The 15,711-nt window shown below is 44.4% G+C and overlaps 1 protein-coding gene across 4 annotated transcripts in view; it reads right to left on the reverse strand.

The window, feature by feature from the left end:
- Positions 1–438: 438 nt before the first annotated feature.
- The window catches only part of LOC109425564 (putative mediator of RNA polymerase II transcription subunit 26), a 220,572-nt gene continuing 205,299 nt past the window's right edge, over positions 439–15,711 (reverse strand). For 2 of the 4 annotated variants that reach the window (XM_062858413.1, XM_062858414.1), the window contains 5 exons: positions 12,845–13,000; positions 11,618–12,772; positions 11,292–11,531; positions 3,139–4,478; positions 439–3,074 (listed from right to left, as the gene is read on the reverse strand). In XM_062858413.1, coding sequence (XP_062714397.1) covers positions 1,209–3,074; positions 3,139–4,478; positions 11,292–11,531; positions 11,618–12,772; positions 12,845–12,896 — 4,653 coding nt within the window. In that variant the 5' untranslated portion in view covers positions 12,897–13,000 and the 3' untranslated portion in view covers positions 439–1,208. Of the gene's footprint in view, positions 3,075–3,138; positions 4,479–11,291; positions 11,532–11,617; positions 12,773–12,844; positions 13,001–13,755; positions 13,899–15,711 lie in introns of those variants that run through there. The other 2 variants (XM_029874045.2, XM_062858415.1) reach the window with 2 other exon arrangements.

The following is a 15,711-nucleotide window of genomic DNA, read 5'->3' on the forward strand; positions in this document are numbered from 1 at the left end:
AACTGAAAAATTTGAGTTCTTTTTCATCTCCCTTTTCATGCGCTCTTTCTGTTGTTGTCAGAGAGTGAAGAGAGAAACAGCCCAACTTTTGCAGTTCCGTGCGTCAAGCCAAAACTGAGTTTCTAGCACAGTACTCAAATTTGAGTGAATACAACCTAGTCAAAATTTCGGTTGAGTGGAAAAAACTTAAAATTAGGTAGGGAATCGCGCTACTTGGGCGGTGGCTTCTATATTCGTCTGTTTTCCACTATAACTCAGTCAATCTTGAACCAATTGACACAATTCTTGGAATGCGGTGAGATAGGTATAGTATCTACCTGTACACGGGTAGTCAATTTCAAGTCAATCGGTTCAAAATTGACCGAGTTACAGTGGAAAACAGACGAAAATAACAGACGAAGAAAACCACCGCCCAAGTAGCGCGATACCCTATTTTTTCACATGGAAGCAAGCGGGAACAACCCAACAAAAACATCGATTCCATCAACTCAAAATTGGCTTGACGCTCGCAACCCCGAAGTTGGGTGGAAAGAACTTACTTTTGGGTAGTTTCGTCTCTCCGTGAATGGTTAAGCTTCCCCAAAAACTTATCTTTTGTATTTAGGGTGTATGTAAAAACATTTCTGATCCTCACATTTGTAAATTGTGTTTTTTAATTTTCAAATTATTCTGGTTTTTAAAAATGTTATCCGTGGGAGCTAATTTTAAGAGCCATTTACACATTTTAGAACTTTATTTTGAAACCCTAGAACAATTAAGTTTTCAATATTTTAAAAATATTCACAAATAAATGTTTTTGATATTTCATCTGATTTCAGCTGCTACTATTTCCTTGGCTTTTAAACGCCCATTCATAAGGTGGAAAAATTTTGAAGCAATTTGTGAGCTTTTGATTGAAATCAGAGTGTAAAAGTGAAACTGAATGCTGGTAAAGCCAATGTAAAACCGTAATAATTATTCCATTTTTCACATAAAACCGAGTAAAATTGGTATATTTATATTGAAAACAATAAAAATGAAAATTTTGATACAAAAAGAAGATAGAACAATAGAAGAAATAGAAATTAAAAGAAACAACAGAGTAATAAATTAATAACAACTAACTACAAAGCGAGCGACGCCAAAAAGTTTCGTTGCTAGGCAACGACCGGCGCACGTCTCGGAAAGTGACAGAAACCTACAGCACAGTTAAAAACGGCTTACTGCGATTACTGTTCGGCGCGTAGCTTATCCTTGTTGAAGTTCCGGATGGCATCCAACAGAGCGGTACGGGGGTCTACATCCGGCGACGGAAGCGGCTTCTTCACGATGGCCCCTCGCACAACCGGAGTGGTTAGCTTAGGAGCCACCGGGGGAGGCGGTGGAGGGGCGGCAGTTGTCGCGGCCGCCACTTTCACGGCTACAACCGGGGCTTCCTGAACAGCTGGCTTTGCCACCGCCACCGGTTCTGGGTTGGTTTGTGCAAGAATTTTATCTTTCAGACCCGTCCGACGAAGGGTGTTCTGTCCGAAGGGAAGCGACGTAACTTCCGGAATAGGTTTTTCCATCCTAGTAGGCGTAGTTTTCAAGATGGCGGTCGAGATAGTGGAGGACTCGATCATCGACACGGGGCGCGGTTTTGTCGCCGGGACGTCTTTCTCATCCGTCGATTTGAAGCCTCGGACAACAGGTTGGAATTTGTTGAATCCCATGCTCAACCGGTTGATGGTGGCCGTCGAGGTCGCAGGGGTTCGGGAGTAGGTATCGTAGAAGTACGGTTTATCAAGGGGTTTCTGGGCCACTGGAGGCGGCAGAACGACGTTCTTTTTATATTCAACAGCTCGAACGATTGGGAGACGATCGGAATTGGAGGTTAAGACCGGTTCAGGATTGATGTCCTGTGGGAGTGATCTAGATTCCCCATCGTTAAATGGCACATGTTCACGAGAATCAGGCAGGTCTATACCGTTCTCTTTGTCCAGGGCTGGCGCTGGAGCAACATTCAGGTTTACTTTAGTGGTATTATTTACATTACGGTAACCCCGAGGAAGGGTAGAGCTACCGCCGAAACGGTAGTCCTTATCGGATTTGATCGAAACATCGATCTTTGGCCGTTCGCTCCAGGTTGTGAAGTTTATAGTCGGTGGCCCTTGATACGTCCATCGTTTTTCATTTTTATCAGCGTTGACAGTAACGCTTACACCACTACTGGCAACCGTTGTGCTTGTAGTAGTGATGTTGACTACTGTTGTTTGAGGTTGCTTGGCAACCGCCGCTGACAGCTGTCTGTTTTGAAGCTTCTCATCATCACTTTTCGACTCATTCGAAACATCTACAACTCTTTCGCTCATGGCCTTCTCGCTATCAGTTATTGTCATACTCACCGATTCTTCAATCATGGCCTCCTTCGCCGACTCGATCTTTTCGATCAAAACCGGTTTCTTCTTGATCTCTTTTTCATCAAACAATTTCTTGCTCTCCACTTCCTCTATCTTCTGCTCAACCATACTCTCCGGCCTGGTCAAACTGCTCCTAATCACCTCGCTCTTGAACTGAACCAAGGTGGAAATGTCCGTGAAACTGTTCCGCTTGATGGACGCCATCGGCATAATTTCCTCAACTTCCTTCTTATCCATCGCCAGATTGCTCTTGGAATTGTTCAAGATGTTCTTGATCACTTCCAGGCTCTGGAGCGATGGCGAATCGCAAATGCTCATCTCACTGGTCGACTTCCGCCGATTGCTCTGAGCAAACCGATTCTCAAACTTCTGCGCTCCGATCAGCGAAATGTACGACGTACTGCGCGGAGTCAGCCTCAACCCGTTGACGCTGGCCAGCGACTGGATGTAATCGGATCGCGTCGAGTGGAAGCTATCCGAACGGTTGATGTTCTTCGGTGACTTGTTCAGCACCGTGAGGCTGCGCCGCTTAACCGGTCCTTGGTGGTTCTTGTTACCCAATCGGGCACCCGATTCGTCCTCATCGCTGCTCAACTTGCTGCGGGAGATTGAATCCGCAGATATTTTACGCCGTACGATGACGTTTGTTTCCTCTTCGCTGTCGTCGGACTTCTGCGAAACCGGACCCGAAACAGTCTGAAAAATGATGGTCGAAACATTAGTCACTCCGTACAGTTCGTTTCAATTTTACTTAACTTACCTTTTCTTCCCGTCCGTTGACCATCTCGCTAGGCTTTTCAACCACATTCTCCTTGTTTTCGCCGTTGTAACTAGATATTTTGAAGTTACTTAAGCTATTCTTGTTCGCCCCGACAATATCCTCATCCTCCTCCGTCATCTTCTTTCCATTTAGCACCGCCTTCAACGCATTCTCATCTTTGATAACCTGGTTGAGCTCACTGATCACTTCGCTTTTCCTATCTACCGCTGGCTTCTCATCCGACAGCCTCCTACCTTCAACCACTGACTGCGATCGCGTAACGCTCACCACGCTGCTTCTCTTGACAACCATCGTGTAGTCATCCACCACCGTCTCCTCGTTCAATTTGGCACATTTCATAATATCACTCTCGTTCATCTCCTCCTCCTCCTCCGTTTCTTTCACCACCTTCTGCTCGACCATAACCCCTTCGATCGACTCCTTCAAATCCTGCAGCTCGCTCTCCTTCAATTTCTCCCGTCGCTTCTCCAACGTCTGTATCATCGTCTCCCTCACCTCGCTGCCTCCTCGATACCCGTCCTCAATATCCGAATTGATCATAATCTCCCCGGTCACGCTACTATTCCCGCCTTCGCTTTCCACCAACGTCTCCGTCGGCGACGAACACTTCTGTCCGATTTCCTCCAAGCTCTCGTCCATCAGCACCTTCTCCCGAATGATCGGCCTGATCTCCTCCGTCACGTCCGAGTGGATCGTCATCCGATCCGTCACGATCGTCGTGTTGTCCACGAAAGTCGACTGCAGATCGAAGAACCGCTGCTTCTCGTCGTACTCGCCCGATTTGATGGAGGAATCGGCGAATTTCGGTGGGGCTGGGAGCGTGTAGGTCCACTGCTCTTCCTCTTCCGCTGGGCTGGGCGAACGCACCGTATCGCGGTTGTCCGGAATGCGCATCTCCTGGCCGGACTCGATGTTGTAGATCTTGATGTCCTCGTCGGAACTGTGGCCGCCGTTGGACAGTCGCCGGTCGACCGGTTCTTCGCTGGAGGCTCGGTCGGTGGTAGGGGTGGGCGGTACGATGTGAACCTTGGATATGATCGGGGTGGATGGTTTGGAGTGACCATTGTTCGGGACGACGACTGGGGAAGGTTCGTTGACGATCGTTATGGACACGGATGAGGCTCCGCTTGATGGTTTACGCTCGACTTCGGGGGATAGGGAGGACGGTGGATCGGTTGAGGTCAGAGAAGAATGATCGACGTTCAGCATGACCTTGGACACGTTGGGGGATGGATGGGTTGGGGTGGAAGAGGGGGTTTGCTCGACGGAAACCTGCGGTTGGTGCGCGCTGTTGACGGCATTCAGCTTGTTGACAGTTTCTGGAACGGCAGGAAAGACGGGTGCGGATTTAGTAAGATATTTGGAACAAATCTGATGTATTATAGACAAGCCTTTAGGTCCTCTAATTAAAAAAGCTTCTTCGGAGTATTTCCAGACAATCTCTTGAAAGTTTTATATAAGAATTGTTGGCCAAGGGGGTTTCCAGGAAGTTTCCAGAGAGCTTAAACAAAAGAGTTTCAAGGCGTTTTAATGGAACTACGGATATTTCAGTGGCGTTTTAATAGTATTGAGGGGAATCCAGCGACGTTTCAAGGGGTTTTAAAGCCGATTCAGGGGAGGGGTTCTCAGGAGTCTTTAAAAAGCGTTACAAGGAGCCTCAGAGGCATTTAACCCTTTGAAGCCGGAATTTTTCCAAGCGTTATTACAGTTTTTTCTACGTATTTCTGTGGTTTTGTTGCTCAATAGCATAGAAAGGGTAGAATATCATGCAGATTTTTTTTTCTGGATGTCCTAAGTCATTCCAACTGTTCTTGTGTATAGATCCTAAAGCCTACTGGTGTAACGGTAACAATTATACAATTATACAAAGCTACGATTTGTAATCTATCATGTCCAGTAAGTCTTCTGAAAGTTCAAAAGACAGTCTCAGAACAGTTGAGATATTCTAAGTCAGCCAAACTGTTCTTGAGTTTAGATCCTGAAGTCTACAGGTGTAACGATAACTTCTTTCATTATGCAAAGCTACGGTTTGTATTCCATCACGTCCAGTAAGTTTTCTGAAAGTTCAATAGACATTATCAGGTCAGTCGAGATATCCTAGGTCATCCAAATTGTACCTGAGTTCAGATCCTGAAGTCTACGCGTGTAACGGTAACTTCTTTCATTAGACAAAGGTACGACTTGTACTCTATCATGTCCAGTAAGTCTTCTGAAAGTTCAAAAGACAGTCTCAGAACAGTTGAGATATCCTAACTCAGCCAAACTGTTCTTGAGTTTAGATTCTGAAGTCTACAGGTGTAACGATAACTTCCTTCATTATGCAAAGCTACGGTTTGTATTCCATCACGTCCAGTAAGTCTCCTGAAATTTCAATAGACAGTATCAGATCAGTCGGGATATCCTAGGTCATCCAAATTGTTTCTGAGTTCAGATCCTGAATTGTACGCGTGCAACGGTAACTTCTTTCATTATACAAAGCTACGATTTGTAATCTATCATGTCCAGTAAGTCTTTTGAAAGTTCAATATACTGAATCAGATCAGTCGGAATATCCTAGGTCATCAGGAATATATTGTTCTTCAGTTTAGATCCTAAAGACTACGGATGTAACGGTAACTTCTTTCATTATACACAGGACACAGCTACGATTTGTAATCTATCATGTCCAGTAAGTCTTCTGAAAGTTTAAAAGACAGTTTTTGAGTTCAGATCCTGAAGTTTAAGAGTGTAACGATAACTTCTTTCATTGAACAAAACTACGGTTTGTATTCCATCACGTCCAGTAAGTCTTCTGAAAGTTCAATAGACAGTATTAGATCAGTCGGGATATCCTAGGTCATCCGAACTGTTTTTGAGTTCAGATCCTGAAGTCTACGGGTGTAACGATTACTTTTTTTACTATGCAAAGCTACGATTTGTATTCCATCGCGACCAGTAAGTCTTCTGAAAATTTAATATACAGTATCAGATCAGTCGAGATATCCTAGGTCATCATAACTCTTCTTGAGTTTAGACTTTAGATCCTAAAGTCCACGTGTGTAACGGAAACTTCTTTCATTATACAAAGCTACGGTTCTTGAGTTTAGTCCCTGAAGTCTACTCGTGTTACGGTAATTTCTTTCAGTATACAAAGCTACGGTTTGTATTCCATCATGTCCAGTAAATCTTCTGATAACAACTGCTACTGTCAAAAGTTAAACTTCAGGACAGTTTGGACGACCCGTTATGTCCCAAAGGCTCATAGTAATATATAGTAAACTAGCTGTACCCGGCAAACTTTGTCTTGCCTACTGCGTTTTTTGACGTTTCAAGTCCCTAGCCAAGTTCAAGACCCCGTTCAAAATATACAAAAACCCGATTTCCAAAAAACTCTCATTTTTTCCATGTTTTTCGCCTCATAAACCTTCCTTGGGTGAAAACTAACTGAACAAAACTAAGACGACCCGAATCGGACCATCCGTTCGCAAGTTATGCGCGGTCCCACGTATGCCACTGCATTTTTATATATATAGATTTAGGTTGGTCCAGTAACCACGATAGATTGTGCAAAGTTACTCAGTATAGCAAATGTGACTACTGTTATAAATGTAGACCTGAAGTTCTGAACTCCAAGGTAGTTTGGGTGACCTGGAATATACTTATACTGTCTTTAAATGACATGTGAGAATTCAAAAACTTGGCATATCACAGCAGGTTATGCAATCCTATTATTTATGGCGAAAACACAGAAAGTTCTTGTGAATTTGAAGGACTTTATTAAGGACAGTTTAGACGACCCTGAATGCCTCAAAAGTTTATATTTATACGAAGTAGACTTCAGATTGGTCCAGTAACCGCGGTTGATTATGCAACATTACACAGAATAACAGATATGGCTACTGTTACGAGTGTAGACCTGAAGTTCTCAACTCCAAGGTAGTTTGGCTGACCTAGAATATCTTTATAGTGTCTATAAATGACATTGTAGATGCCAAGAGCTTCACGGATCCCAGTAGATTATGTAATGCTATAATTTATGGCGATAACACACAAAGTTATTTTTGTAGACTTGAAGGACTTTACTACAGGACAGTTTGGAACACCTAGAACATCCCAGAATATAAAACACATTCTGATATTCTTAACAAGGGTTAAATGAATATAAATGAACGCAGCTTTTAGAACAACTGGTATATCAATTAGTTCGTTTCTCCAAACTTTATGGTGTCCAGGATGTTCTAGGTTGTCAGTGAAGTTTCAAATACAAATATTCCCATTTTTCCTTAATAGAGGACTCAATTTGCAACAACTTTTCCGAAGACAGTATTCTGTTTTTTGAATGTGTGTATTTATACAGCCGTCTATGTTGGGGTCATATATGAACCCTCCAACTCCAAAGGGCAAAGAGAGTTTCAGGGAGTTTCAGGAATGGTTTAAGGGCGTTCCAAACGGTTTTGAGGGCTTTTAATAATATTTCAGGGGCGTTTCAAGGGGATTTCTGGAGCCTTTTAAAGGCTTTCCAAGAGATTTCAAGGGCTAGTGGTTATGATGATTTCAAGTGCGTTTCAATAGGATTACTGAGGTTTCCAAGGGCTTTCCGGGGATTTCAAGGGCGATTCAATGAGGGAGTTATTAAGGTTTCAGGGGAGTTTCAAGGGGTTACAAGGGTTTTTGTGAAGGAATCTTTGAAAATACCCTGAAACTTCAAAAACGTCGAATGCCAAAACGTCGAAAGGACAAAACGTCGAAAGGACAAAACGTCGAAAATTGTGTTACTGTTCGCAGTTCAGAGTGGATTTTTTTTAGAATCTGAGTGGATCGATTTAATTCTGTTGATAGCCTGAGAGGGGTGGCGATATGGTAGATCCACCAAGATGGCAGGATGATGAACTTATTAACGGGGACACACTCATGCCTCATTATCTCGGGTCACTGCCCAAGCGCTGAAGGTCAGTGACTCATTTTGCACTATATGCACTAATGCTTCAGACCCAAGATGAAACCACCAGCTGTGTAAAGATTATTGTGTGGATACTTGGCATTGTTGTGCTAGTACCATAATTCTGAAATACCGGATGAATTGTGGAGGACAGCCGAAAAGTCCCAAAAAAATGACCACGTGGTTTATGGACAGCCCCTAAGATTGGATGACACATCCAGGCTCAGTTCATTTTTGGCTCGCGTTTAGTTCAATTGCAACACTGGGGTGCCAGTAGAAGGGGCTCCAAAGAACTAAGAAAAGAAAATGTCGGGAATGTCCGGGAATAAATAATGTTACACTTAACGTGACGTGATGTAAGTTTTTTTATACGACAGTGCGAATATTCCTTACCCGCGAAGAACTAGTCAAGAAACATGCCCATCCTGAGGTGTTTGAACTAGTTGGCAGATACAACTGAAAGAATGAGTATCCTTTAAAAGAATAAAGAACTTACTATTTGCTTAGATTACTCGTTTTTGACCTTTTCGACGTTTTGTCCTTTCGACGTTTTATCCCTTTCGACGTTTTGGCATTCGACCTTTTGGCATTCGACGTTTTGGCATTCGACGTTTTGTCTTTCGACGTTTTGTCCCTAAGCCCTCTAAAACCCCCCTCGAACCCAATGTAATCCGCTTGAGACCTTCCGATACCTCAGAAAACACCTCTAAAACCCGCTGAAAATCCTCTGAAACTTTCTAAAATGCCTCGGAAATCCCCCACGAATTCTATGCAACGCACCTGATACCTTCCGAAACCCCGGAATCGACTGAAACCTGCCGAAAATCCTCTAAAACTTCCTGAAATGCTCCAGAAATTACCCTAAAATCCCCAGGTACCCCTTGTAACGCTCCTAAGACTATCCGAAACCACCGAAAACGCAACGGTAACGCCTCTTAAATTCGCCAAAAATCCTCCTAAGGTTCCTCAATAGCCTCTGAAATTGCTCTTAAACCCCCTCGGAGCCAATGTATCGTACCCAAGACCCTCTGAAACTGCTGAAAAAGTTAGCGTAACGCCTCTGAAATCCACTGATATGCCTGCGTAGCGTATCTAAACCGGCCGAAAATCCTCTGTAACTATCTGAAATCCCTTCGAAATCTTCCTTAATCCCCCGCGGACCCCATGTATCGCACCAGAGACCCTGCGAAACTACCGAAAACGCACATGCAACGCCTCTAAAATTTACCAAATATCTTCTGAAGCTTCCTAAAATGCCTCTGAAATCCCCCTGAAAGCCCCTCGAACCCCATGCTTTTACCTAGGACCTCCCGAAACCTTAGAAAACGCCTGTGTAATGTATCGCACCTGAGACCTTCCGAAACTCCCGGAAACGCCTCTGAACCACGCTGAAAATCCTCTAGAAACCTCTTGAAATGCCCCAGAAGTCACCTTTAAACCCCCAGGGACCCCTCGTAACGCTCCTAAGACTCTCTGAAACCACCGAAAAAGCAGCGGTAACGCATCAAAAACCCGCCAAAATTCCTCTAAAGATTCCTCAAATGCCTCTGAACTCCCCCTTAAACCCCCTCGGACCCCTGAGACCCTGAGACCTGAAGCCTCTGAAAACGCCTATGTAACGCCTCTGAAATCTACATAAATGCCTTCGTAACGCCTCTGAAACTCACTAAAAGTTCTCTGTAACTTCCAGAAATGCCTCCGCATCTTAGACCCTGCTAAACCATCGAATACGCACATATAACGCCTCTAAAACCCGCGAAATATCTTCTGAAGCTTCCTAAAATGCCTCCGAAATCTCCCTAAAGGCCCCTCGGACCCCATGTAATCCACCTAGGAAGCCTCAGAAAATGGTTGTGTTACATATCGCACCTGAAACCCTTCGGAATTCCCGAAAACGCCTACGTAACGCCTCTGAAACCCGCCGAAAATCCTCTAAAACTTCCTGAAATACCCCAGAAATCACACTGAAACCCCCAGGGACCCTTTGTAACGCTTCTAAAACTCTATGAAATCACCGAAAACGCAGAGGTAACTCCACTAAAACTCGCTAAAATTCTTCTAAAGGTTCCTAAAATGTGCCTAAAACTCCCTCGGACCCCATGTAATCCACCTAAATGCCTCCATAACACCTCTGAAACCCGCTGAAAATCCTCTGAAACCTCTGAAATGCCTTCGAAGTCCCCTCGAAACCCCCTCAGACCCTATGTAACGCACCTGAGACCCTCTGAAACAACCGAAAACGCCTAAAATCCTTTGAAACTTTTTTTAACTCCTCCGAAATCTTTCTAAAATCCCCTCGGAACGCATGTATTACAGCTGGGACCCACCGAAAATCCAGGAAACGCCTGTAAAATCTGCCGAAAATGCTCTGAAACTTCTTGAAATGCCTCCGAAATTCCTCTAAAATTCCCTCGGACCCCATGTAATGCACCAGAGACTCTCCGGAACCGCACCTGTAATGCCTTCAAACCCCGTCGAAAATCCTCTGATCTCCCAGTAATGCCTTCAAAAATCTCCTCAGACCCCCGATAACGTCCCTGAAACCGGTTCTGATAATCAATGTCCCCACAATCTCAACCTACCGGTGTTCTTGAGTTACCCTCCATTACTCTTTCACAGTTTTCGGAACCACTGGAGGAACTCCAGATCCACATTGCGAAACTGCCATTTCATACTTCCATCATAATGATTTGTGTTACATACAATCATTACTTCCTGGAACCCACTGAGCCCCCTGAGAGGACCCTGGAACCACCTTTAACGCCCCTGAGACCTCCTGGTATCACCTGAAACACCTTGGACCCACTTGAAACGATCCTGATATCTTCTGGTTCCCTGCTGAAATTCCTGGGCCGTCTTTGAAATGCTCCTGCAACCTTTCTTTGCTCTCCCTTATAACCCAAGTAACATTTTGTAAATTATAAGAGGTTTTTAGAGCCATCTTAAAACCAAAATAAAAGACATAATGTGGTTCTTAAAACCTCTTAAAGTCAAAGTGGACATCAAAATGATTAAGAGGGGATAGAAATAACTTGAATAAAAAAGAGGTTCATTTGTATTTAATGGGAGATCTTGAGACCCGCCAAAAAATAAAATGATTTTGTTTTGGTTTTATGGTGGTTCTAAGACTCTCCTCAAATCTATTTGAATATTTCTGGGGACCGTTGACGCTTTTCCGAAACACTGGAATCTCCAGAAACAAAATGCAATTCACCTTGATTCTTCTGTATCTCGGCATCCGTTTCGCTAAGGTTGGAATCCGTACTGGAGATGATTGTTTCCGCTCCGTCACCGATCGGTACCGTGGTACCCCGGTTGGGTGCCCTTGGCGACGGTGTCGGGACAATCTTCGGTTCCGTCGCCATCATGGTCGCCACCTCTTCCCGCTGTTTCGATCCCAGCAGCGACACGCCCCGCGGTGGTGGAGCCGGTGCCGGAGCTTTCGACTTTTTGGCTGTGGAATGTAAGCAAAGAAGAACGAGAATTTATAGGTTAGTCTAAGGGGTCCGAATCTACAACGCCTCGGTATCCGAATCGAACCGTTCGAATTCAGCCGCTTCCGAGGGGTGGGTACGACGGTGGTAGTAGAGGGGTGCGGACCTTCCTGAAAGTCGCGAGGATCTTTCACCTCGGACGAATTGGACGACGTGCGGGAATGGTTTACGATGTCCGGCGTGGTACTGTTGTTGACGCCACCGGTGCCGTTGAGCGATGTCCGCTGCAGGTTTTCGTGGTTCACGGTGTTGGCGGAATCGTCCGTCAGGTCGGACGGTTCCCGGATGATGTACATTGACGTGGGACGATTCTTGAGGGTACTGTACGAAGTCTTGGTGTTGATGAGGTTGTTCATCTCTTCTACGGTTTCGACGTGGTGACCGTTACCGTTGGTTTCCGTTTGGCCGTTGTAGTTGTTGTTGTTATTGTTGATCGTATCAACGATTTTGACCTCTCCGTTGTACAGATTGGGCGACGATACGTGGAAGTTCTTCCGAGAGTACGGCGGAAGTTGGGGTTCCTTGAAGATGTGATCATCCTTATGAATCTCAAACGGAGCTTTCTCCGGGATGGAGTTCTGACTGGGAGGCCGTGGTGCCATGCGCTTTTTCCGCGTTGGAGCCACCGGCGGATGATGATGGTTGTGGGTTCCGTTCAGCCCTCCACGAGAGCTGGAACTCAACCCAGAGGAATCCATCGAATTCAAGGAATTCGTGGAACTGTACGGACTAGTGGTTTTGAGCGCGGTTCGCGAGTGCCGACTCAGATCCGACGAAGACACCGAGTTTTCTCGGATGTTCTTCTGGTGCAACCGGAAGATATCGCTAGTGCTCAACCGGTACTCGTTATTCCGCAAGTTGTCCAGCTCCTTCTTGGAAATCAGTCGGATCTCGTTCAGGCCAACCTCCCCAATGGTGAGGTCCAGTTCAAACCCCTGGTGGAAATCTGCCGGATGCCTGAACAGATACTTCTGCGGGTCCAGTAGTTTGTCGCTGCACACCATGTCCATGAGGACGGCCAGGCGTGTCTTGGCGCCGATTCGGGTCACGTAGAGCTGATCCCGCGGCAGCAGAACCGTGATACGGAAGGTCTGCTCGAAGGGGGCGTTGGTCATGGCGGCCAACGGGACAATCTTGTTGTACTGGTTGGTGCTGTCCAGGTTGGTCGTCGACCGGCTAAGGTTCGATGTGGATTTGGATACTGTGGATAGAGGGGTTAGACAGGTTAAACGATCAAGTTCTTGAGGGATGTCTACGGAGAGATCTACATTACCATCTTTGTTCCGTTTGCCGAGCAATCGGTTTAGCGTAGATAAACCGTTCATTTTGGTGTGAGGTGTCTGTATGCTAGGGTAGATTCTGACTATCAAAGGGATCTGTCCGTTGGTTATCTTCCTTTGTTTACATAGTTCAACCGCTCAGTGGAGTTCTGCAAATACATCAACAACACGTGGAACAAATTAGTATTAAGAAGTGGAGTTTGCATCAGTTTCAAATATACTTCAATAAGGTTGACACTTCGTAGAAATCTAAGTTTTTTTTTTTTGAACTCATTAATTTCTTATAGGTCCTCAGACCTCTGAACGTAATCAGTGAAACCTTCCAGGTTTATGATCGAGATATGAAGTCCTCATACTGCAATAACAATTTTAGATCTTCAAATCTACAAACATTATCAGTGATCTCCCGGAATTTCAAAGTAGTTCTGGAGCTCCCTAGAATGTAGATCCTCAGATCTACAAGAAATATTCCGACGTTTATGAAACAGGTTTGTAACTACGAAGGTTTATACCAATGCGTACTATAGAAAAGCGAATTCAACTGCAGTTCTAAATGTCTCAAATTCCCTGGAGTTCAGATTTCAACGAATGCCTTTCTGAAACACTATCTCAGACAGAAAAAAAAAAACAACAAATTCTAAGGTTTAGAAGCCGGCTGAGGTGTCACAGCGGTTCAACCACAACAAAGTAATAAAAGTATACTTCGTCTTCTACCGTCTACCTGGTAACAGGTCAAGCCCATCGATAAGGTTTGCCTTGAAGGGCTCTCTTGTCCAGCCAATGATCTGACCGGAAATACGCACTGCAATTCGCAGTGCATCGTCCAAGACCTTCAAAGGTCATGCCTGCCGCGATAAACATGATAAGAGTTCACTGCCCAAAAAATGCTCGCATTGTTACTCACAGCTATCGACATACGAGAATTGACTCATGCAGAGTTCCATGAACGGATATCGTCTTTCTCACTTTCACTGTCCAGTCACCGTTATTTTACGATAAATCTAAATCCCCGTTCTGAATTTTTCTTCAGAACACCTGTCCGCACAACACACAACCACCTATGATAACTTACAGCAAAGCAACTCTTATCAGCAAGTGTTATTCTCCACACACAATTTGCTCCAAGCCGATAAACAAGACTCGCGGGGCACTGCGTCATATCTCTTCTCTACATACTCACAACCACTCGTAGTTAGAAATTAAAGAAAAAAAACTCTTCAAGAAACAAACCAACCCGATAACGCAAACAAACAAGCCCACCATCCCCCTGAACCACCTCTTTCACAAAACTCGAGCCCCGGCGGGTCCGGCCGGATTTCCCATCCATACACCCCCAAACACTTGAAGATTAAATTCCATTCGATGGCCTGTGTCCATCAGGGACTCTTACGAATGATATCGACTTGAACGTGAACCATTTTACAATCATGACAAGATTGCCCCGTGAATCGGTTCGTCCTGCAGTACACGGAAAGCACGATGGGACAGAAATCAATATTTTGTAACAAATAGTTCAATATCCCGTTTTTTTATCTGTATTAACGAGATTTTTAGCCCTAGGCTAGTTCATCTCGGGACCCACGCTTTACTTCCCTTCCAAAGGTAGAACTCACATTTTGCGAGTTTGTCGGGAGTAGGATTCGATCCCAGGTCCTCGGCGTGATGGTCAAGTGTTCTAACCATCACACCAGGTCCGCTCCACGCCTCAATATCCCGGATTTCATTGATGTAATTTGAAGATTCTACGCTATCGTTATATTCTGATCAGTATAGATACAATACAGCTCTAATCAAGCCCGATAAACGCCTAAAAGTATGCATGGGCCTTGTAATTTCATGTTGTTTCAACTGCAGTGAACAACATTTCTCAAATTTAAACTTCAAAAACAAATCAAATAAAGTATGCGTAGCATAACCAAACGTCAAAATAAATTCTCAAGATTCACAGGAGTCTTTTAAAGAATACAAGTTGAAATCCCTGAAGCAATACTGGAAAGAACCCCTAGAGAAATCGTTTACGAAATCTCGGAAGGGATCCTTGAAGGAACTCTAGCAGTAGTCCCTAAAGAATGCTGACTAGAATACTTGGAAGAAACTTTTTAGAATTTTCCAAAGCAATCCTGGTAGAAATCCCGGGAGAATTTCCTGATGGAATTCTGGGAGGCATATCTTGTAGAATCCTGAGAGGAATCTCAGCTGAATGAAAGCATGGTAGGAATCTCTGAAATAATCACAGAAATAATCCCGGGAGAAAATAATGTACAAATCCCGAGAGAAATGCCAGAGAAACTCCCGAGAAGCCAGCAAGGATCCCGGCACGTATATCTGAAAGAATTCCACTAGGATTTTCTGAATATATTTCTACAGAACTCTTTGAAAGTAATATATTAGGATGAATCTGTGAAGTAATTCCAGCAGAAATCCATGAGAGAATGCTGGCTAGACTTTCAGAAAGAATCCATTCAGGATTTTCCTAAACAACCTCTGCAAAAATCCCTGAAGAGAACCCAGGAGCAATCCGGAAGCAGTATATGAGGGAATCTCGGAAGGAATCAATTCTCAATTCTCAAAAGGAATGCCTGGAGAATTCCCGGAAAGAATTTCTTAAGGTATCTCGAGAAAATCTCATCTCATTTAATCTAATCACACTTCTTCACCCTATTCTCTACCCTCTACGCTACTGTCTTCTCTGCCCTCTATCCCAAACCCTCTATCCTACGCTCTATCATAACCCTCAACCTTACAATCTGCCCTACCCTTTATCACAGACAAACAGACGTAACACTTGCGAAAAAAAATTCCATCGACCACGCTTTTAATGATGATTTTAAATCTTCATAGTTGTGACTTTCACAACCAG

This window comes from Aedes albopictus, chromosome 3 (assembly GCF_035046485.1).
Source record: "Aedes albopictus strain Foshan chromosome 3, AalbF5, whole genome shotgun sequence".
Classification (NCBI taxonomy): Eukaryota; Metazoa; Arthropoda; class Insecta; order Diptera; family Culicidae; genus Aedes; species Aedes albopictus.